Raw genomic sequence first — 21,364 nt, 5'->3', positions numbered from 1 at the left:
AATATGGTGTTATTTATTTAATAATTCTTTTAAAATATTTATTATTAAATTAACCTTTGATATAACTTTTTTAAAATAAGCAAGTATTTCTTAGATTTATCATGCACCACACTGTATTATTAAGGGGCCATGATTTTGTTTAATAGTTATTTTTTTTATATAGAATTATTTATTAAGTAGTGTTATGCAAACGATAAATAATGTTAAAAAACTAACTATTCTCATTATGTCAATTCATCATTTTTGTTTTAAGAGTGTTAACCGTGTTTTCCAACACACTTTTTTGATCAATTAAAATTTACTAAAATCTCTAAGCTTGGTTGAACAAAATTAATTGTAGTAAAAACAATTTAAACTTACAATTATAGTTGTTAGGATTTACATTATATAATAATATATTGTGGAATGATTGTATAAAATCATTTATTACAAACATGACTTGATCAGCAAGTAAAAAAGTAATAATTTCATTATTCACGAGAAAAGATTGTTAACAACAAAAAACACAGCAAAATGTATTTTTTAACATTAATTTCAGTTCTTATTTTTTAAAATAAGCAAATTTGTATTCTTTTATATCTTACTCCTACCTAAGAAAGAAATTTGCCATAGTCTAAAAAGTAAAAAATAAAACTAAAACAACTATTATTAAAGAAATAGAAATTAAAATCTGTTTTCTGAAACAATCATGTTATTAAGTTGAAATATCCATGAAAAAAACTCACTGATTAACTTCAATACTTTATGACTTACAATATTTAAATCACAGATTATTTAAAAGGATCGAGCCCATTTTCCTAAAACTAACTATTTATTTATTTATTGATAAATGAAGTCAATTTCTATGAAAATGTGAAGGAATTTAAAAATCTTATCCTTGAAATACATTTATTTTTAAAATGATGTACTTTCTCTGTCATTTATTTTGGCTAGATTAGAAGCGAAGTCAGTAAGAATCGATGATTACCAAAACGAGAACTTGATTACCACAAAATAACAAAAAAAAAAAAAAAAAAACTAAGAGCCGATAAAATCACCAGTGTGTGCTTCTAACCTTCGAACACAACACATGGAAGTGACTCTCACGAGCTTGCTTCATCACCGCTGTCCATGATCACCGAGTGGGAGGTGTTCCATCTTCCATATTCCCAAACAAATTAAGAAAAATTATATCTTTTCCGCTTTTCTTTGGCGTCTGAAACGGTTTTCCTTTCATGGGTGAAGCCACCATTTTTCATTTTCAGCATCTAATGGCAAAAAAATTGCTCTTTTTGTTGACCCTTTTGGAAATACTCCTCTGTGGGCAATCCAAGTTTATGGTGTACAACACATCACAGGGTATAGTCCCTGACAAGCTCAATGTTCATCTGGTAGCTCATACCCATGACGATGTTGGTTGGTTGAAGACCGTTGATCAGTACTATGTTGGTTCTAACAATTCAATTCAGGTGTTTATTTAATTCTCTTTCTTTGGCTAGACTTGTGAACAATGTGTCTGAAGATTGCAAGTTGAGGGTCTTGTTTGTTATGTTGCAATGTGTAGGGGGCTTGTGTGCAGAATGTGTTGGACTCTATGGTGCACGCACTGTTGGCTGACAAGAACAGAAAATTTATCTATGTTGAGATGGTGAGTTGACTTTTTTTTTAATCCCTTGTATGTTGCTTTCTTGAGTTTCCTTTGTTGGATCAAAGTGCTGCTGCTTGTGCCAAGAGGAAATTTTGAAGTTGCTTTTTTGGGCTAAAAGTAGTGATGTGATGTTCCAGGATACAATCCGGCAAAGCATTTCATTTCCTTTTTGTAGTTCATGCCTTCCTTTGCATTCTTTTTACCAAATGTCATGATTTATATTTCACATCCTTCTTGTGGCAACAGATTAATGTTGCTCCTACAGCAAGCTTGATTTACCTAAGACTGTTAATGCTTGTGACATTGACAAATAGGAATACTAAGAAAATGAGGAAAGAAGATGTTTTTGAAAGTATGGATTACTTTTTAGGCTTTCTTTAAATGCTCATGTGAAATGCTCTCTCTTGGTATCAACTCTTTAAAGAAATGCTCTTTCTTTAAAGGCTTTCATATTAATTCTTTCACTTTCATCAATGCAGGCATTTTTCAAGCGATGGTGGAGAGATCAAAGTGAAGCTGTTCAGGATGTTGTTAAGAAACTTGTTAGTTCGGGTCAACTAGAGTTCATGTAAATACCTTTCTGACTACAGATTTCACTGTGATTAAGAACAAAGTCATTCTTCAATTTTGAAATGAAAGCTATCCTTCACTGTGAAAACAAACTGATTAAGAATTCGTTTGTGATAGTTCCAATATCTATGGGCGATTATCTCTCCATTATTGTATTCTTCAATCGTCTTTTACTTGGGGATTGATGCTATTTCTTTCCTTTATTTTCTCCTTGTTACAGAAATGGCGCCATGTCTATGCATGATGAGGCGGTTACACATTACATAGACATGATTGATCAGACTGCACTTGGACATCAATTTCTGAAAGAGGAATTTGGTGTGACTCCTAGAATTGGTTGGCAAATTGATCCTTTTGGACACTCTGCTGTGCAGGCCTACCTGTTGGGAGCTGAAGTATGCCATAGATCTTCAAGCAATGAATCTTGTCATGACTCTCAAATTTATAAAGAATATGTTTCTCTTGTATTTTAATAATGAGGGCAATGGACCTATAAATACATAAGCTTGGTAGTTATTTTAGGAAATATAGATAGCTAATTCTAAGGAAACAAATCTCTGTAACTATGGGATTGTTTTGAATACATAATCCTAGCATTAATAGCAAGATACACATGCAATAAAGAATAAAATTATAGCAAGAATGGAATAAAAAAATTTCTAAAATACATAATGAGCAAAGCATGATTTTGATAATGACTAGTGAATATATTTTGAAGAAGATATGTGTCAGAAGTGTTATGTTCTATGTGGTTTATCAATTGGTTCTACTTTGTATGCAGGTTGGCTTTGACTCACTTTTCTTTGGTCGGATAGACTACCAAGATAGGGCTAAGCGCAAGAAGGAGAAGCGTCTTGAGGTTATCTGGCATGGTAGTAAGAGCCTTGGCTCTTCAGCCCAGGTGAATATCAAGAAATATTTTATTTTTCTCTTTAAATATTTTATGGTTGTTGTTAGAGATCCTACATTGACTAAGAATAAGGTCGAATTTTATAATATATATAAGTAAGTTGTAATCCTCACTTTACAAGTTAGTTTTGTAAGGTTGAATTAGATATAAGTTCACTTACTAAGAGTCTTTGTATTTTTATGATTGGTTTCTCTTAAATTAAATGTTTCCTTTTATTATGTTGAGTATCCTTTTTGTTCTTCCAGATTTTTGCCGGAGCGTTCCCTGAAAATTATGAGCCACCTGCTGGACTTTACTTTGAAGTTAATGATAACTCACCGATAGTTCAAGTAATATTATAAGAACTTATTAATTTTGTTATCACATACAACTATTTTAGTTCTTTGTTCTGCTAAACTTTGCTTACTTTGTTCCTGAAGGATAACATGGAATTATTTGATTACAATGTCCAAGAACGAGTGAATGACTTTGTTGCAGCTGCATTATCACAGGTAAGTTGAGCGTGTTTATCTTCAGACTTCTTAAAAATGTTATTTGACTTTTGAGATTTAAGAACATGATTAGAAACTAAAAATTGAGTTGAGTGATTGAGAGGTGTTGGGTCTTTCGAGGGGAATTCACCATGGAGATTGAATGAACCAAACTCACATAAGGGATTAACATAAGTTTATGGGTCCTTTTTTCCTATATTTTAGAATTATTGCATCTATGTATTATCATTAACCCTAAGTATAGGGTGTAGAGTGTTGAAAACCTCCTACAACTGTATCTAGTTTTGAACCTAGGGTTCTAGTGCAGTCTCTTAGTCTTCTATGTATCCTTGTATAAGATTTTCATTATAAATAGAAGAAAGTGAGAGGGTTCCTTTAAGCCCCCTAATCATATATTTTCAGTTTTAATCTTAAGTCTTTATGTTGCTTAACTTTGTCATTTCTACTCAATGTAAGATTTAGACTCATACTTAGATTTCTAACAATCTCCTTCTCAAGTATCAAATACACGGTTGGGTCTTTCGAGGGGATTCACCGAGGAGTTTTAACATTAATGAGACTTAAGCCAAACCCACATTACCATGATTGTTGTCAAATAAATGTCAATCTTAAGTGTTGCAGTAATTGTCTAATGGTCTGCACTAATCGTCTAATGCCTTGAATTGGGTGTTTGCTTCACAAAAAAAATTAATAGAATGAATATAGATGAGGTTAAGCTGACTCAAGTCGTCTCCCAATGATTTCGATTGATTAAGTCACTTAAAACGGTACCTATTAGAATTTGCAATAAGGATTAGAACATAAAAATAGTAATTTGGTGGGGGGGTTAAAACAATAAATGATAAAACAAAAATAAACAATTGTAAGAGGACAAGTTGATTCTCCATCTCTTCCATAATAGCTCTCGCAAAATAATACCTTAATAACAACTCTATCTTGTAGAAGATCCAACTCAACAAACAATAGGTGTAGACGAGGTTCTCCAAATGATACATGTCAGACGAAACCATCAAATGAGTCTCAGTAGACAAGTGCATCAAACGAGTCCATCAAATGATAATATCATTAGATGAGTCTGGCAAACCATTGAGTAGACGCGTCTAGCAAAGCATGTAAGACGAATCCAACAATGTATTGACTAGACAACTTCAAAAATACACTAATTAGACAGTTTGTTGACTAGATGACTTGTCTTTTACCATCTTTTCTTTTCCATCTTTAAGAACACTTTATTTTTTTCTCCAAGCTTATGATATTAGCTTCTCTTAACCACTAGAAAATCTCAAATTCAGCCATGCTTGCATTGTCTATAAGGCATTAGACGATTCAAAATTGTATCATCTATAGATGGTTTATGAGATTGCTTTCATTTCAACTATACAAAGCATGCATTAGAACATTTAGGAAACATCTATCCAATTATATAACATCATCAAAGCTCATGTCATAGATGATTTATCAAGTCATCTAGACAAATTCCATAGACTAGACTCGCTAGTTAAACTCATCTAACTAGATCATGTAGTGCCTTTCGTCTACCTAGAACACCTATCATCTAACATGGCTTAAAGAGATGATTTTAATGCATAATTTGATTCAAAGTTCATATTATCTCATTTGAACAAATCCTAGTTAAAACAATGGATTTAAACTCAATTATACCTCAAGATAGCTATGGTTAAGTATTCTAAAAGTGTATAAAAATGTGTTCATCACACTACCCACAACCTAAAATCTTATTGTGATGATTTATGAGTAATCTTCTGTGTATGGTAGGAAATTTTTAGAGTTCAAAGAAGGAAAACCAATCTTTAGTGATGTAAAAAATCATTATATTTCATAGTATAATTGCATAAATTACCAATCATATTTATCTAGAAAAAAATTTCTATTTTTATGTTTTGGATAAGGCATATGTTTACTGTCTAGCTGAATAAGATTTCTGCTATACAAATCGAATCAACAACCAAAAAAACCACTGCCTGAATGACCAGCCTTACTAACTTGTTCTAACTTCCATAAATGGTTTTTGTAGCGGAATAGCTCAAAACAAATTTGCTGCAAAAGCGTCTACCATACAAATAACATGATATTAGATAAATCGCAAAAGAAACAATTAGAAGGTAAACGAAGGAAGAATAAGGAAAAATCACAATAGAAAATAACGTGGCTAAATTGAAGTGTTAAAAATTATAGCTTGAAGTTTCTCTCAAAGTGAACTCTCTTAACTAACAGTTTTCTGTTATACAGTTGAACAACAACTCTCAATTGAAAAAATTGTTGATATATGTTCCTATTTATACAGCATAACTACCTTAACTAAGTTCAGTAAATCACACCGAAACAAGCCAAGAAAAATATGTGAACAGTGCTTTCACTGCTGAGTTTGAAATGTCACTTATGCAGACTCTTCAGATGATACAAGTCTAAGAGGAAGTTAAAGTCTGGATGCAAGCAGACAATTTGATGTCATCGAATGCTCTTATAAAAGACAAAAGCACTAATGAAGATGTACTGACGAAGTCAGACTCACTTGAACCATCAGATGATCTGGAACAGTTAGATGAACTAGGAACCTTAACAAGGTTTTACTGAGTCAACCATCATAGTTTTGAAAAGGGATAAATTAAACTGTAAACAAGAACTCAACCATGACCTTAAATTTAAAGCAAATGGAAAAAACAGAAAAAGATGATATTAGCTTGAAGCTTGAATAGGAATTTTTATTTTGCTACTGAGTTTTTTGTAATAGCGGGAACTTTAATTGCTTTTATTCAGGATCTCATCTAAATCGCTATCTTACACTATTTTACTTTAGGCAAACATAACTCGAACAAATCATATAATGTGGACAATGGGAACTGATTTTAAGTATCAATATGCACATACATGGTTCCGGCAGCTAGACAAACTCATTCATTATGTAAACAAGGTAACTCACTCATATACATGAATTTATTTGTGGTTTAACTTGTGGTTTGACTTCATGTCTTTATTCTTGGTGTTATTATGAACTCTTATTGTTAAATGTTTTGCAACTTTAGGATGGACGTGTTAATGCTCTGTACTCTACACCATCCATATATACTGATGCAAAATTTGCTACCAATGAGTACTGGCCAATCAAGACGGATGATTTCTTCCCGTGAGTTTAATATTTAGCTGTTTCATAATCTATTTGCTTAATTATTATATTTTTGTATGGTATGACATTTCTCCTCATATGTGCATGAACAAAACCCAGTTATGCGGATCGTGCAAATGGTTACTGGACAGGATACTTTACCAGTAGACCAGCTATCAAACGCTACGTCAGATTAATGAGTGGCTATTACTTGGTATGATTTGTATTTTTATAGTTTACAAGGTAATCATCATCTGTAGTCCACCTGTGTTTTGATATTTACTTTCTACAAATAAATTATTAGGCTGCAAGACAACTAGAATTTTTTAGGGGGAGAAGGAATTCAGGGCCAAATACAGATTCATTAGCTGATGCTTTAGCAATTGCTCAACACCATGATGCAGTCACTGGCACAGAAAAGCAGCATGTTGCCAATGATTATTCTAAACGGCTGGCAATAGGCTACACGGAGGTGTGGTTTCAGCGTCTGTTTCAAGTTATTGTGTATAACCATTTGTTAGTGTATCGTCTAGTGGAATATTGCTTTTTTGCAGGCTGAGGAATTGGTTTCATCATCACTGGCTTGCTTGGTTGAATCACCATTGCTTTCTAGATGTCAAAACCCAGTTACAAAGTTTCAACAAGTAAAAGATCTAGAATCTTTTTAAGTTTGTGCACTATTTGTATTATTTGCTGAAATGGCCTGCTTCTTCCTTGTCCTAAAATGTTTTTTCAAAAATTTAGCTGTTGATAAATGATTTCTTATCCTTTATTATTCCTTAGCTCGATAGTAAATTACCGTTTGGTGTATTTCATGTCAAACCTGATTTTGTTTATTTTTAATGGATTATATTCCTTTCTTCATCTTCACTACATAGAAATATCTTTATTTATCAAGTATTCAGTTACCAAAAAAAATGTTGTCATGTTTCTTGTATTAAGCATTTTGACTTAAAAGGGATATTTTCTTCACAATAGTATTTATTTTTTTATATACGAAGAAACATATTGGGAGAAAGATGAGAATATAACAGAGCTAAAATAAATTAAGAATTTGTCCTTAACAAGAGAAAAGAAAAGTATACATCAGGACCAAAATGTAGTAAAGCTACCCATTTGAAAAATAGGTACTTGCTTTACACCATGTGGAAGCAAAACATCTAGTATGATGCCAAAGCAATTACTTATCTGAAGGCGTTTCCTAAATAAATGCAAGAGCTTAGCTCCACCCAGATGTACCAATTAGCATATTGCACTGTGCCACAAGATTTACTTCTTTATTTCTTCTGAAATGAAACCAGTAAACCTGGTCAGTGAGAATCGGTCTGAGGATTTAGGACATGCCAAAATCTCCAAATCCAAACAAATAATTCCATGAAGCTGTAGCAGCAGAACATAGCAGGAAGTGAAGAACAGATTTTGAGAGATCCTGGTACCAGTTGATGGTAATACCAGAAAAGCATAATTACAGAAATGAAAGTAAAACAGGGTGCTTGAGAGACCCTGCACTCTCCCCTTAATTGTATTATTCTTCTAGCTTTTCTTGATCTCCCTAACTCCTTTCCTATGCTATATGGGTCAACTTCCTTCCTATTCCTTGCTCAAATCACTCAATTATTTGATTATATAAATCACTCAATCCCCCTTGATTGCTGCACATGGAATCTATTACACTAATCATTTCATGTGATTTCCCTGTCATTTTCTAATATAGAATAGGTGAAGCATATGTATCACATGAGTCAAGCTTGTTACAAATCATATCTTTAACAATCCCCTCAAGTTGAAGCTTATGTATTATTTGAGTCAAGCTTCTTACAAATGTCATCCATAGAAGACCCCTTGAGAGACTTTGTGACCAAAACTGCTTAGAGGACACGACAATTACTGAAGAGAGAAAATAAAAAACTCGGAGTACACAGTGGCTTCCGAATAGCAAAAATATCTTGAAGAGCATTGTGCCTGTAGGGAGCAAGGCAATGCTATTGGTGGCTGTCATCAGCAGAAAAAATAAATAAACTGGAAAATGTCACGGTTTCTAAAAGAAAATTGCACCTATAATAAGCAGTTGTCTGGCCCATAGAAGACCCCTTGAGAGACTGTGACCAAAAATACTTAGAGGACATGACAATTACTGAAGAGAGAAAAAAAACACTCGGAGTACATAATGGCTTCCGAATAGCAAAATATCTTTAAGAGCATGGTGCCTATAGGGAACAAGGCTATTGGTGGCTGTCGTCAGCAGAATAAACCGTGTTAAATGTCACGGTTTCTAGAAGAGCTATGAGCAGTTGCCTGGCCCATAGGGAAAGCGTAAACTAAGATTCCCTTCTCATTAGACTCTTAATGCCATGTTGAAAGTCAGAGTGGCAATGTTGGGGCTAATGCATCTAGGGAAAAAGTCATGGCCTAACATCAAATTAGTGACAAAACAGAGAAATCAACAAGGCATATGATGGATTTCGTGTTTGGTGTACAGACATGAGTAGGAATAAATCAATAATTAATAATGTGAAATATTTGTTAAGATATTTCCCTATGTAATAAAATATCATATTTCTCTATTTGCTGTAATCAATCATTTTTTAACATGTTAATATATACAGTTTGTCCATTCGATCTTTGTTGTTATATTTTGATGTAGTTCAATTTATGTTATAATGTAATGACATGTGAGCTTTATGCCTTCCCCTTTTGTCTCAAAAATATTATAATAACTATTAGATATGATAGTTTTTTATTATCATATTTAAGTTCAAGCTTCTTATATTTTCAGTATTCTTTTTCCTTTTTCATATTTTACAGTGTCCACTTTTGAACATAACTTATTGTCCTGCATCAGAAGTTGATCTAGTTCGAGGGAAGAATTTGGTAAAATTGATCACATATTTTGTTCTCCTTTCATCAGTTATATTGTTTTATAATTATTTCTTAAATTCTATCTTCTCATGAATTTTTTCCTTGCTTAGGTCATTGTGGTTTACAACTCTCTTGGTTGGAGGAGGAATGAAGTCATTCGATTTCCGGTGAGTGATATCACTCTAGTATTTGTTGATTGTTCTAAATTCAATATATGATGGAACATAGAGAAATTGAAACTAATATAATGAAAATAACCATAATCTTTATCTTTTTTGTTCTTCTAGTGGTCTTCATTCATGAAATACTAATGTATCTTCAATATGATGTGATAGCTGTAATAAATAAAATCTGTTAGAAAGTTCTTGGAGAAAGTGATATGATATTTTATTATTTCTATCTGTGTGAAGCTGAATACAAAAGGGAGCATTTGTAATGGCTACCCTTGAAAGCAGAAACTCAAAAAACCCAAAACAAATTCACCAAAAGGGACAGTTAGAAACAACAAACCAGAAGGGGGAAAATGTGACGGAAAGATAGAAAGAGAAAAGAATATCTTCTATATTCTTTTATTCTATTAAATCACTTGAAAGGAATAATTTGAAAGAAAGAGAATTTTACTGTATTGTTAATTCACTACAAACAGTACATCAACTTCTCTATTTATAGAGATCTCAAACCTTAAAGTAATAATTACAAGAGATCTCTAGAATCTTCTAAGAGCTTCTAATAACTTCTAATAATACATTTAATATACTACCAACAGCTTTTAATATTGCATTTAATATAACAACACTCCCCCTCAAGCCGGTAAATGGATATCTATCATTCCCAGCTTGCATGTGAGATTATGAAATCGCTCGGTGGGAAGACCTTTCATGAACAGATCTGCTAACTGAAGTCTAGATGGGATGTAGGAAGTAGTGATAAGGCCACTATCCAGTTTCTCTTTAATAAAGTGTCGATCTATCTCTGTGTGTTTAGTCCTATCATGCTGAACTGGGTTGTGACCAATGCTAATGGTTGACTTATTATCACAATAAAGGATCATAGGTTCTTCACATGCCACTTTAAGATCATTTAGGATAATTCTCATCCATAGCAATTCACACACCCCTTGTGCCATAGCTCAGAATTTAGCTTCTGCACTAGACCTTGCAAGAATATTTTGTTTCTTACTTTTCCAAGTCACCAAATTTCCACCCAAGAACATGGAGTATTCTGAAGTGGATTTTCTATCTATGATAGACCCTGCATAATCTGCATCAGTATACACTTCCATTATTAATTTTTCATTTCTCTTAAACAATAATCCCCTTCTTGGACTTTTCTTCAAATATTGAAGGATCTTGTTTACAGCCTGTAAATGTCTCTCCCTTGGATCATGCATGAACTGACTTACAACACTCACAACATAGGCTATGTCTGATCTGGTGTGAGCTAAGTAGATGAGCTTCCCAACTAGTCTTTGATATTGGCCTTTATTTACTGTAGAACTGCCTTCATCACTTCCAATTCTATGGTTTTGTTCTATAGGAACTCCAGTAGTCTTACAATTAATCATACCCGTTTCTTTGAGAAGATCAATATCATATTTTCGTTGGGAAATAAATATGCCTTTCTTTGAGTAAGTTACTTCTATCCCAAGAAAGTACTTCAATTTTCCTAGATCCTTCATTTCAAATTGGGCAGCAAGCTTTTCTTTCAAGATTTGTTTCTCATGTCCATCATCTCCTGCAACAATCATATCATCAACATAGACCAAGAGCAGTGTAAGATTACCTTCTTGGGAATGTTTGATGAATAGGGTATGGTCATCTTGACTCTGTCGATACCCATGGAGATCATAGCGTGTGAGTCTACCAAACCAAGCACGAGGGGACTGCTTAAGCCCATACAAAACTTTCTTCAACCTGCACACTTTATTCCCTCCTTTAGTAGATTCAAAACCTGGAGGAATTTCCATGTATATTTCTTCCTCTAAATTTCCATGCAGGAAAGCATTTTTCACATAAATTGTTGCAATTCCCAACCAAAATAAGCTGCCAATAAGAGAATGATTCTAACTGTATTTATCTTTGCCACCGGAGCAAATGTTTCCTCATAATCAACGCCATAAGTCTGAGTATATCCTTTGGCAACTAACCTTGCTTTGTAACGGTCTAATGTGCCATCCGATTTATACTTTAGACTAAAAACCCATTTGCATCCCACTGACTTTTTATCTAGTGGCCTGTCAACAATTTCCCATGTTTGGTTCTTTTCTAAGGCACTCATCTCTTCATTCATGGCTTGAATCCAATTCTCATCTTTCAATGCTTCTTGAACTGATGTAGGGACTCTAATTGCATCAATGGCAAAGAGAAAACTTTGGGGCTGCATAGAAAGGTGTTTAGTGGTCACAAAATGGGAGATAGGATACTTGGTACAAGACCGAGTTTCTTTTCTCAAAGCAATGGGCAAGTCATCAAGGTCAGTTTCACAGTTACTATTCAAAGACTTTTCCAAAGGTTCCAGGGTATCAATAGAAGGACTACTTACCCTCGGTTCAGACGATTGAAGTTGTTCTTGCATAGAGTTAGGTTGCTTTTGTCGCCTTTGGTATTGTATACGGAAAAAACTCTCTGGACGACTAGAGTCTGTAGATGACCCTGACTCTGTATTGTTCGGAGCAATTTTAGAGACATCCATAGATGTTTCTGGAGAAGTATTATCAGAATGAGATAGTTCCTCTATGGAAGGTACAAAAGATGACTCAAGAGATTCAAAAGGCCCAACTTCAAAAGAACTCTCCCCCTGAAGTTGAGGACGCATGTAAAAAGATTTAGTTTCATCAAAAGTAACATCCATGGAGGTAAAAAACTTTCGACTTGGAGGATGGTAACAACGATATCCCTTTTTATTAGATGCATAACCAATGAAGATGCATTTAATAGCTCTAGGATCTAACTTTCCACGGAATTGACTATGAATATGGACAAACACAACACATCCAAACACTCGACTATGAAGACTAGAAAGAAAAGGAATCGATGGATAGAAGGAAGATATGGACTCAATGGGACTCAGACCATCTAGAACCCGAGAGGGTAATCGGTTGATAAGATAGGCAGCAGTAAGGACATCCTCTCCCCAATAAGATTTAGGGACATACATTTGGAAAAGAAGTGTCCGTGTTACCTCAAGAAGATGTCTATTTTTTCTCTTAGCAACACCATTTTGTTGTGGTGTGTCCACACATGTGAATTCATGAACAACACCATTCTTGGAAAAGAATTTAGACATGTCATGGTTTACATATTCCCTTTCATTATCAGAACGCAAATGTTTAATTGACTTTCCAAATTGTGTTTTTATCATATGGAAGAATCTAATAAATAAGTTAAAAACTTCAGATTTTTCTTTCATAAGAAAAATCCATGTAACTCGGGTACAATCATCAATAAAAGTGACAAACCATTTAGCACCAGATATACTAGAGCCTGATGGAGGTCCCCAAACATCAGAATGAACCAAATCAAAAGGATTAACACTCTTTGTATCACTAGAGGGATATGTAGCACGATGGTGCTTTGCAATTTGACATACATCACATTTAAATGACTCAACGGACTCTTTGGTGAACAAGGAAGGGAACATAGACTTTAAAACAGGAAATGACGGATGTCCTAGACGACGGTGGAGAAGCCAAATTTGAGAAGACTCAAAAGAAGTGCAAGACCGGAAACAAGAGGTAGTTGTTTGCCTACCGATACTATTCTTAGTTTCCAAGTTGTTAAAGCAATACAACCCTCCCTGTTCCTTAACAACTCCAATCGTCTTCCCCATGGCAGGATCCTGAAAAGTACAATGAGTGGGAAAGAAGGTTATGGAACAATTTAGGTCATGAGTAAGCTTTCGAATGGAAATAAGGTTATTAGATAGTTTTGGAACATAAAGGACATCTTTAAGACTAAGGGATGGCAAAAGAGAAACATTTCCACGTCCATGTATTGGGATATGGGTCCCATTGGCAATAGTAATGTGGTTATCAGAAAAAGTAACAAATGACGTTAAAAGAGATGAATGAGGGGTCATATGGTCTGTTGCACCAGAGTCAAGAACCCAAGAGTCCTTACGTAAAGTTCTAGAAACATTAAAAGAAGAATTAGAGTTCTTACCAGTCATAGTTAGAGAGCAAGTACCAGAAGGTGGCTTACTTATTGACTCCATAAGATTTTTAGACATTCAATCTCAGCATGTAGTGTAGGCATTCCTTCCTCAGTTGAAGAAGAAGAAGGTGTCTTGTCAAGATTTTCAGAATCTGAAGAGGCCTGATAAGCTTTCCTTGAGAGTTGTTTTTTTAATTTTGCTAGACGATTGAGAGCTTTCTCCTTTCCATGTAGCTTGAAGCAAGTGTCCTTGGTGTGACCAGATTTCTTACAATGAGAGCACCAACGCTCTTCCTTACCTTTTAAGCTAAGTTTAATATTTGCAAGATTTGAATTCCCAGGTTTGGAAGTCTTTCCGAAAAACATGGCAGCTCCTTCGGTGGAGGTCTCATTCATCATGACCATTCGACGAGCCTGCTCACCTCGGACAATGAAGAAGACTTCAGAAAGAGAAGGAAGTCTTTCCTTCCCAAGAATTTGAGTCCTAACAGGGTCATATTCAGGATTTAATCTTGATAAGAACTTAAATATCCGAGATCGTTCAACAAACTGAGCAAGAGTGATAGCATCTTTGCTATTCTCAAGCTTCAAGTTTTGATACTAGTCCAACTCAATCCACAAACCCTTCAACTTTCCATAATATTCTGAAACAGAGAGAGTTCCTTGCCTGGCACCAAAGATCTTGCTTTCTAACTCATAGCACGTAGAGATGTCCTGTTGCATAGAATAGGTAGTTGCAAGGTCCTCCTAAATTTCGCGGGCACTAGAATAGAACATATAATTTTTACTTATCTCTGTAGTCATGGATCCCCATAACCATGTAATGATTCGTGAGTCATCATTATCCCAAATCTGAAAACTGGGATTATCTGGGGAAATGGCCTCTCCTTCAATATGATTGAGTCTTCCTGTACCCTTTAGTGTGCGTCTGATAAATTGGAGATAATTTCGACCATTAAGGCGGTTGTCATCCGGCAATTGTGGAAGATCGGCATTGCTTAGTGGAGTTGCCATGCCAAAAAAAAAAATAACAGCAGTGATGGCAGCAATGCGACAACAGCAGTGATGGCAGATATGGGACAACAGCTGTGATGGAACAGCGACAGCAGCAGTGATGCAACAGCAATGACAGCAGCAGTGATGCAGCAGCGACAATGACAGTAATGATGCAGCAGAGGATGCAGCAGCGGCAATGATGCAGCAACGACAGCGGCAGTGATGCAGCAGCGACAACGACAGCGGTGATGCAGTAGCAACAATGACAAAACCACAACTTGGGGCACTTCGGCAACCCAATAATAAAAGAAATGGCTGCACTTCGGACAACACTAATGAGAACCGTAACTAAGACGGAAAAGAAGAAATGCAGAAGCAGGGCTCCCTAGACCGGGAGCTCTGATACCAACTTGAAAGGAATAATTTGAAAGAAAGAGGATTTTACTGTATTGTTAATTCACTAAAAACAGTACATCAACTTCTCTATTTATAGAGATCTCAAACCTTAAAGTAATAATTACAAGAGATCTCTAGAATCTTCTAAGAGCTTCTAATAACTTCTAATAATACATTTAATATACTACCTACAGCTTTTAATATTGCATTTAATATAACAACAAAATCCTAATAAAAGTTAGATGTAAAATACACCAACTGACTGTTAGTTATCAAATAAGCTGACATAATCAGTTACCAACTAAGCATGTACGTAGGGAAGTCTGATATCGCCTGCCTCAATTATTGGAGTGAAGTTTATATAACTCTTAGAAAACTTCAATTGATAAAAATTAGTTTTAAGTTGAAATTTGACATGGTATCAAAGCTTATTGATAACAATTAGTTTTGATAGGCTGCCATGGTTTGACAAGCATCTATAGAGGGGTGATGTTGGGAATGTCCAACATTGTCTGTCCCAATTCTTGGTGTATGGTTTATATATGTATTAGGAAAGTTCGCTTAATCCAAATTGGTTTTAAGTTGAATCTGCCAATATATAGCTAACAAAGCCTGCTGGTCCACTTGGCTACTAACTTCCTAATAGATTTTTATTTATGGAAGTTATTATGATGTTAAAGGTTTTTCGAGATTGGTGTTTTAATGCACTGAAATATATATAGTATTTGCTAAAATGGGCTAGTAATTTTCTCTTTAACTATTATAGTACTTACTCCTTGTGTGTGTATAGATGTAACTAATCTTGCAACTATCTTCAGGTTACTGAGGCCAATGTTAGAGTTCAGGACTCTAATGGTTCAGAAATAGAATCCCAACTTCTTCCTCTGGCTGAGAAATATTTAGACTTAAGAAACTACTATGCGAAGGCATATATGGGTCAGGCTCCACTTAAGACACCCAAGTATTGGCTTGCATTTACAGTTTCTGTACCCCCACTTGGTTTTAGCACCTACACTGTCTCGACTGCCAAAAGAACAGGTTCAAATATATATTGCTTTAGTATTTAATTTACAACAGTTAATTTCCATGCTCATAACAAATAAATGATTTCTGTTTGTTTTCAGGAACTACTAGATCGTCAGTAGCTACATATAAAAGTAGTGAAAAGTCTAAATTTGAAGTAGGTCAAGGAAATTTGAAGCTTACATTTTCTACTGATCAAGAGAAGCGTACCAATTATGTTAATACAAGAAACCTGGTTTGTGATACTTCACTTCCCAGCACATGATTCCCTTTTCACTAGAACACCTTTATCTGTGCAATCATGCCTCCGTATTTGTGATGTTCTCTTTCCTGTTTTCATATATACTTTAGCTTCGAATTTTAAATGGATAGAAAAATGTAAAAGCAAAAGAAGTAAAACTTGATTAACAAAGTTGTTTTTTGACATGGAAGGTTGAGGAACAGGTTGAACTAAGTTACCTCTACTATTCTGGATACAATGGAACCAATCAAAAGGATCCGCAGGTAGATAAGTATTTTGACTTTAGATATCAATGTCTTACAGGTTCAATATGTTTTTAATCTCTGTAAATATGGAAATGTTCACTTTTAGTACCTAAAAGCTGTCTCCTTTTGTTCCCTTGTTTATGGAAATAGGGACCATACATGACATTTCCACAAAGGAGGGACCAAAGAGTGGCTAGTTTTTTCAGGAATTAAAAGTAAACATAATTCTATTTACAAACGCTAAACTAAAAACATATTTATCCCCCAAGTCTCTCGCAATTTTACTTTGGATAAAATTTCATAATTTAATTCCCCTCACAGAATTCCGGGGCCTATGTCTTCCGTCCAAATGGCACATATCCAATAAACCATGAAAAAAAGGTTTGAAGTCCTCCCTTCTATATTCTAATCCAAGAAACCAATTCCCATAACAAGTCTCACATTCACTTGAATTTTCAGGCTCGATTGACTGTTTTGAATGGACCGGTACTAGATGAAGTTCATCAACAAATCAATCCATGGATATATCAGGTGTTTTGCTTGTTACATCTTTAACAGCATCTTCATATTAGTTTCTTATTAATAATAATAAACTTCTTTTCCATTTAGCTACATGAAATTGTGGTCACATAATAACTTGAATAAAATCTGGTGTGTAAAAAGGAAGATGGGAACTGCATGTTAACTTCTTGACAATCTTAATATGATAGTTTTTCATTTTTTATATAGATATTACAATTGATTTTATTATAGTTTGCCCTGTATATAATAATTATGGCTTCACCTTACTTTCAAAATTTTAGGTGCAACAGGTCTTGATATTTTACATTATGCAATTTACTTTAATGTTCTTTTACTTTAAGTAAACCAAAAGAGTAAATAAAGCTTAGGGAATGCCCTTAGTGCCATCCTGGTAATTTATTTCGCAGTCTCAAGTGTTGCAAAATAATAAATGAATTTTTCCATAAATAGCCTGGAGACAGTCTTACCCAACGGCCCAAACACTTAATAAAATAGGTCCCACTTCATGAATGAGGTCTAGCGAAGTGGAACCAATCCCATTATCAGTACCTGTTTAACTCCAGTTTCTATTTGCCCCAGCTCCTAATATTTTCTATAATGATAATAATTATAGTAATAAATGTTGAGGAATGAGCCTTTTTATCTTCTTTTTACCTTACATTAGAAATTAATGTGCTTCAAATATGTCCGCAGATTACCAGACTATACAAAGGAAAAGAGCATGTTGAAGTGGAGTTTATCGTAAGCTTTAATAATTGGTTTTTATATTTACATTTGTGTCATTCTCCTAGTCGTGATACAATCTGTCTGTGACAGTTTGATTTCCTTTGTTTTCTGGTATATACTGTAATAACTATTGAGATATATTCTTAAGGATTTTATGGATAATGTTGGAAACTTATTTGAACTTATGGTATGTGGAATATCAGGTTGGCCCTATACCGATTGAAGATGGAACTGGTAAAGAAGTTGCAACTCAGATTTCAACTACTATGGAAACCAACAAAACATTTTACACGGATTCTAACGGGCGAGATTTTATCAAAAGGGTATGCAGCTCAGACTGATGTTCCTTGTAATACTACATCTAAGTAATTTAGATCATACATAATTGTTGGCACCAGATGCTACCTTGCTTACCTTTTCATTATTGTCTTTCGTTAAAATTCTTTGATCTAAGGTATAGAGAGAGGGAATGGAGAAAAAAAAGATTGATACTAATAATCCCAATTAAAAAAGAAAACAGATCATAAAATACTACAGTGCATGGAAACTGAGAAAATAAAAAATTTGATCATTGAAGATATTTATAAGATACTCTAAGGTATTCTGAAGATATAATATCACTAAGATACTCTGCTAGATGACCTTAATTATGGGAGTCTAAGAGAGAAGAAACAAGGGAGTCTATCAGGCAATAAAATAACTTATTGTGATATTTCTAAAACTGATATTGACTTGATGTGATATGTTCTCAGATACTCAAATAATCTGAAAGTTGTAATATTGATATTCTTAGATATTCCAACATCTTTCTATTTCCAGATGCTGGGTTTTGTGGCAAAATATTATTCTCTCATGGAAGTCAAGAAATGGAAACAACATATCTTTTTATTTGATTTTAAATTTGATGGCATATAGAAGCATCTGCAAAATTTTTCCATTTTCTTTTCCTTCAGTTGTGAAGTAAATTTTTGGAACTCATCCCACTGCAGATACGGGATTACAGAACTGACTGGGACCTGGAAGTGAACCAACCCGCTGCTGGAAATTACTACCCTGTATGTGAACTTTTATATTCTGTTATATTCATCATTGGTGTTCAAGACCTCGTTTCCCCCTCTTTCCTGCAGGGATGCTATTGCTGAAACTGTTGTGCTTGCAAACTGTTGTTTGTTCTTGTATGATAAAATATGAAACTTCTAATAATAAACTGCATTTTTAAACTTATTTGGCTAATTGAAATCATTGATTTTCATGAGCCTATTAAGTCAGCCATATGCAGATCCTTTCTAGAACTGCTTGCCGATATGTATGCCCAACCACACTTCAGAATTCAGACTGCTTTCTTTATGGCACAGGAGTTTGATAAATTCCACAAGTTATATCCATTCTTTAGGTTATTAATATTATTTATTTTTATCGATCAGATTAATCTTGGGATATACGTGGAGGATAATAAAACAGAATTCTCAGTTTTGGTGGACAGATCTATTGGAGGATCCAGCTTACAAGATGGACAAATAGAGCTGATGGTCCACAGGTATGTGTTATTCTTCACATGGTGCTTTAAATAGATTGATATTATACTGAAGTTACTTGAAATTATAATTGAACTACTTCATTTTAGAACTTTGCATGGCCTTGTTTCTTGGAAATGTGGTCTTTTTCCATCTATGGTAAAATCTGTAAGCATATAGAAGGGAGCAAAACCTTTAAAAATTAAAAAGTTTTGGAAGAAGGGAGGGGAAGATTTCTTAGATGTACAATTTAGGTTGTGATTTGGTACTTTAGTGAAGCATAATGCAACGTTTTTTAGATAACTTATCTGCTTCAGCTTTTAAAGTGTGGGCATGTTGGCTGTGTCTTCATCATTTAAGTGGTGGGGATGAATTACATAATTCAGCATCACGATCTCCATTTTTTCACACTAGAGTTTGGATTGCTTCTTTGAGAATACAGTATTAACCCACGAGTCAAAATTTTGCACATCTGAGATCTGACAAGACTTTTTTGTGCTCTAAAGTTTTCACAAGAACTATGAAAAGCATTTTCTTGGTTTTAAAATCAATAGTTCTCTGTCATTTATCTCATTTTTTCTTATGCTGAATAAATAATGTTATTCTTACTAGTTTTATCGTCTTGCCATCTATAATTGTTTACTTATCTTGTTAATTGGTGAATTACATCTCTTATTAAGGTACTACATAATACGTTAGGTTTTCTTCAGTACTTATTTTTGAAAAAATAATGCTATTAAATTTATTGGTATTTATAAAGGAAATATGCAATTGATTTAAAGTATTTGGCATTTGGATGAACAAAAGAACATCCGTCATGGTATGCTGCTTTTACAATTTGAAGTTTTCATGAATTTCCACCCGTACCTGTCTTATGTATTGGTGACTTAGTGGGTGATGAGGGTCTACATAGCGGGGGATATGCAATGGTAAAGAGACCTCTCATTGCTTTTGATTGCTTCCCCCACCTCCCACCCTCACCCATGCAACCAGCAGCAACCCTTTTCTTTAGGTCTTGTTTAGAGGGTGTCTATTTTCACTGTTTGATTCTGTTATTGTATTTTTGTTTCATTTTTAAAGGACTAACCAAATTTCTTTCTTCTCGTAAACAGGAGATTACTACTTGATGATTCAAAAGGTGTTGCAGAGGCTCTAAATGAAACAGATTGTGTTGGTGGTGATTGCAGGGGTCTAACTGTAAGAATTTCGTGCATATTTTTTATGTTGTTTAGTTGTTTGTTTCTTTTATTAGTTAGATGTGTATTTTGCTTATATATATTCTCACTTTATCAGCTGACAATTGCTCTCAAATGGGTCTGAAAATGCTGATGGCAGAAAAAGGTTTGACAAATCAATGTCAATCCACATTTTGCTAAAGCTGACGAAAATGTCAATGTCATAATTTTGCATTTAGTGTCAAAATCCCATGACCTGCATTTAATATTTTCTTATACAGTTTTAATTACATAATTAGGAGGTTTAATTACATTCCATAATTAAGAGGATTAATAGGCTGATTGTATATTTTATATTTATTGTATAGGATCATTGGTCCTGAATAGTAGGAATAGATTATATCTAATAAAACTTACAATTTTCAGTTATTAAGCAATTGCTCCTCAATGAATAATATCATAAACAGTTTTTGACGTGGCATCAAAGTCACTTAGAACCTATCATAGTCAAGTTCTTTGGAGTTATTATGCCACTGTTATCGGGCTCTTGTTAGACCACCCACAAATATCTAATCTTGTATTCAAGATGTTGATCCAATATGAGGAGATTTGTTGAAGATCTCACATCGACCAAGAATAAGGCCAAATTATAATGAGTCGGGTGTAATATTACCTTACAAGTTGGTTTTGTGAGGTTGAGTCAAGGTGGAAAGCTCATGTATTGAAAGATAAGGATAATTCATTCTTAACAGAAAACCTCATTCTTCCAAATTCAGTCCCATTAACACTTCATC

At 34.2% G+C, this 21,364-nt stretch overlaps 1 protein-coding gene across 2 annotated transcripts in view; it reads left to right on the top strand.

Annotated features, from left to right (window-relative positions):
- Nucleotides 1–1,045: 1,045 nt before the first annotated feature.
- LOC114195651 (Glycosyl hydrolase family 38 protein) overlaps nucleotides 1,046–21,364 on the top strand; it is a 29,719-nt gene continuing 9,400 nt past the window's right edge. The window contains exons 1-24 of one of the 2 annotated variants that reach the window (XM_028086204.2): nucleotides 1,046–1,448; nucleotides 1,544–1,627; nucleotides 2,107–2,195; nucleotides 2,418–2,592; nucleotides 2,979–3,098; nucleotides 3,353–3,436; nucleotides 3,527–3,598; nucleotides 6,417–6,530; nucleotides 6,643–6,743; nucleotides 6,843–6,936; nucleotides 7,027–7,194; nucleotides 7,277–7,366; nucleotides 9,528–9,593; nucleotides 9,692–9,748; nucleotides 15,943–16,162; nucleotides 16,249–16,382; nucleotides 16,580–16,651; nucleotides 16,955–17,014; nucleotides 17,093–17,164; nucleotides 17,849–17,896; nucleotides 18,085–18,204; nucleotides 18,871–18,936; nucleotides 19,306–19,418; nucleotides 20,508–20,592. In XM_028086204.2, the coding sequence (XP_027942005.2) occupies nucleotides 1,215–1,448; nucleotides 1,544–1,627; nucleotides 2,107–2,195; nucleotides 2,418–2,592; nucleotides 2,979–3,098; nucleotides 3,353–3,436; nucleotides 3,527–3,598; nucleotides 6,417–6,530; nucleotides 6,643–6,743; nucleotides 6,843–6,936; nucleotides 7,027–7,194; nucleotides 7,277–7,366; nucleotides 9,528–9,593; nucleotides 9,692–9,748; nucleotides 15,943–16,162; nucleotides 16,249–16,382; nucleotides 16,580–16,651; nucleotides 16,955–17,014; nucleotides 17,093–17,164; nucleotides 17,849–17,896; nucleotides 18,085–18,204; nucleotides 18,871–18,936; nucleotides 19,306–19,418; nucleotides 20,508–20,592 (2,538 nt within the window). In that variant the 5' untranslated portion in view covers nucleotides 1,046–1,214. The remainder of the gene's footprint in view (nucleotides 1,449–1,543; nucleotides 1,628–2,106; nucleotides 2,196–2,417; nucleotides 2,593–2,978; nucleotides 3,099–3,352; nucleotides 3,437–3,526; nucleotides 3,599–6,416; nucleotides 6,531–6,642; nucleotides 6,744–6,842; nucleotides 6,937–7,026; nucleotides 7,195–7,276; nucleotides 7,367–9,527; nucleotides 9,594–9,691; nucleotides 9,749–15,942; nucleotides 16,163–16,248; nucleotides 16,383–16,579; nucleotides 16,652–16,954; nucleotides 17,015–17,092; nucleotides 17,165–17,848; nucleotides 17,897–18,084; nucleotides 18,205–18,870; nucleotides 18,937–19,305; nucleotides 19,419–20,507; nucleotides 20,593–21,364) is intronic. The other variant, XM_028086196.2, reaches the window with a different exon arrangement.

Source organism: Vigna unguiculata, chromosome 1 (genome assembly GCF_037176805.1).
Source record: "Vigna unguiculata cultivar grain cowpea cultivar isolate G323 ecotype 2 chromosome 1, ASM3717680v1, whole genome shotgun sequence".
NCBI classification, from domain to species: Eukaryota; Viridiplantae; Streptophyta; class Magnoliopsida; order Fabales; family Fabaceae; genus Vigna; species Vigna unguiculata.
Note: the sequence above shows the minus strand (reverse complement) of the source record. Positions and strands in the feature narration are given on the sequence as shown.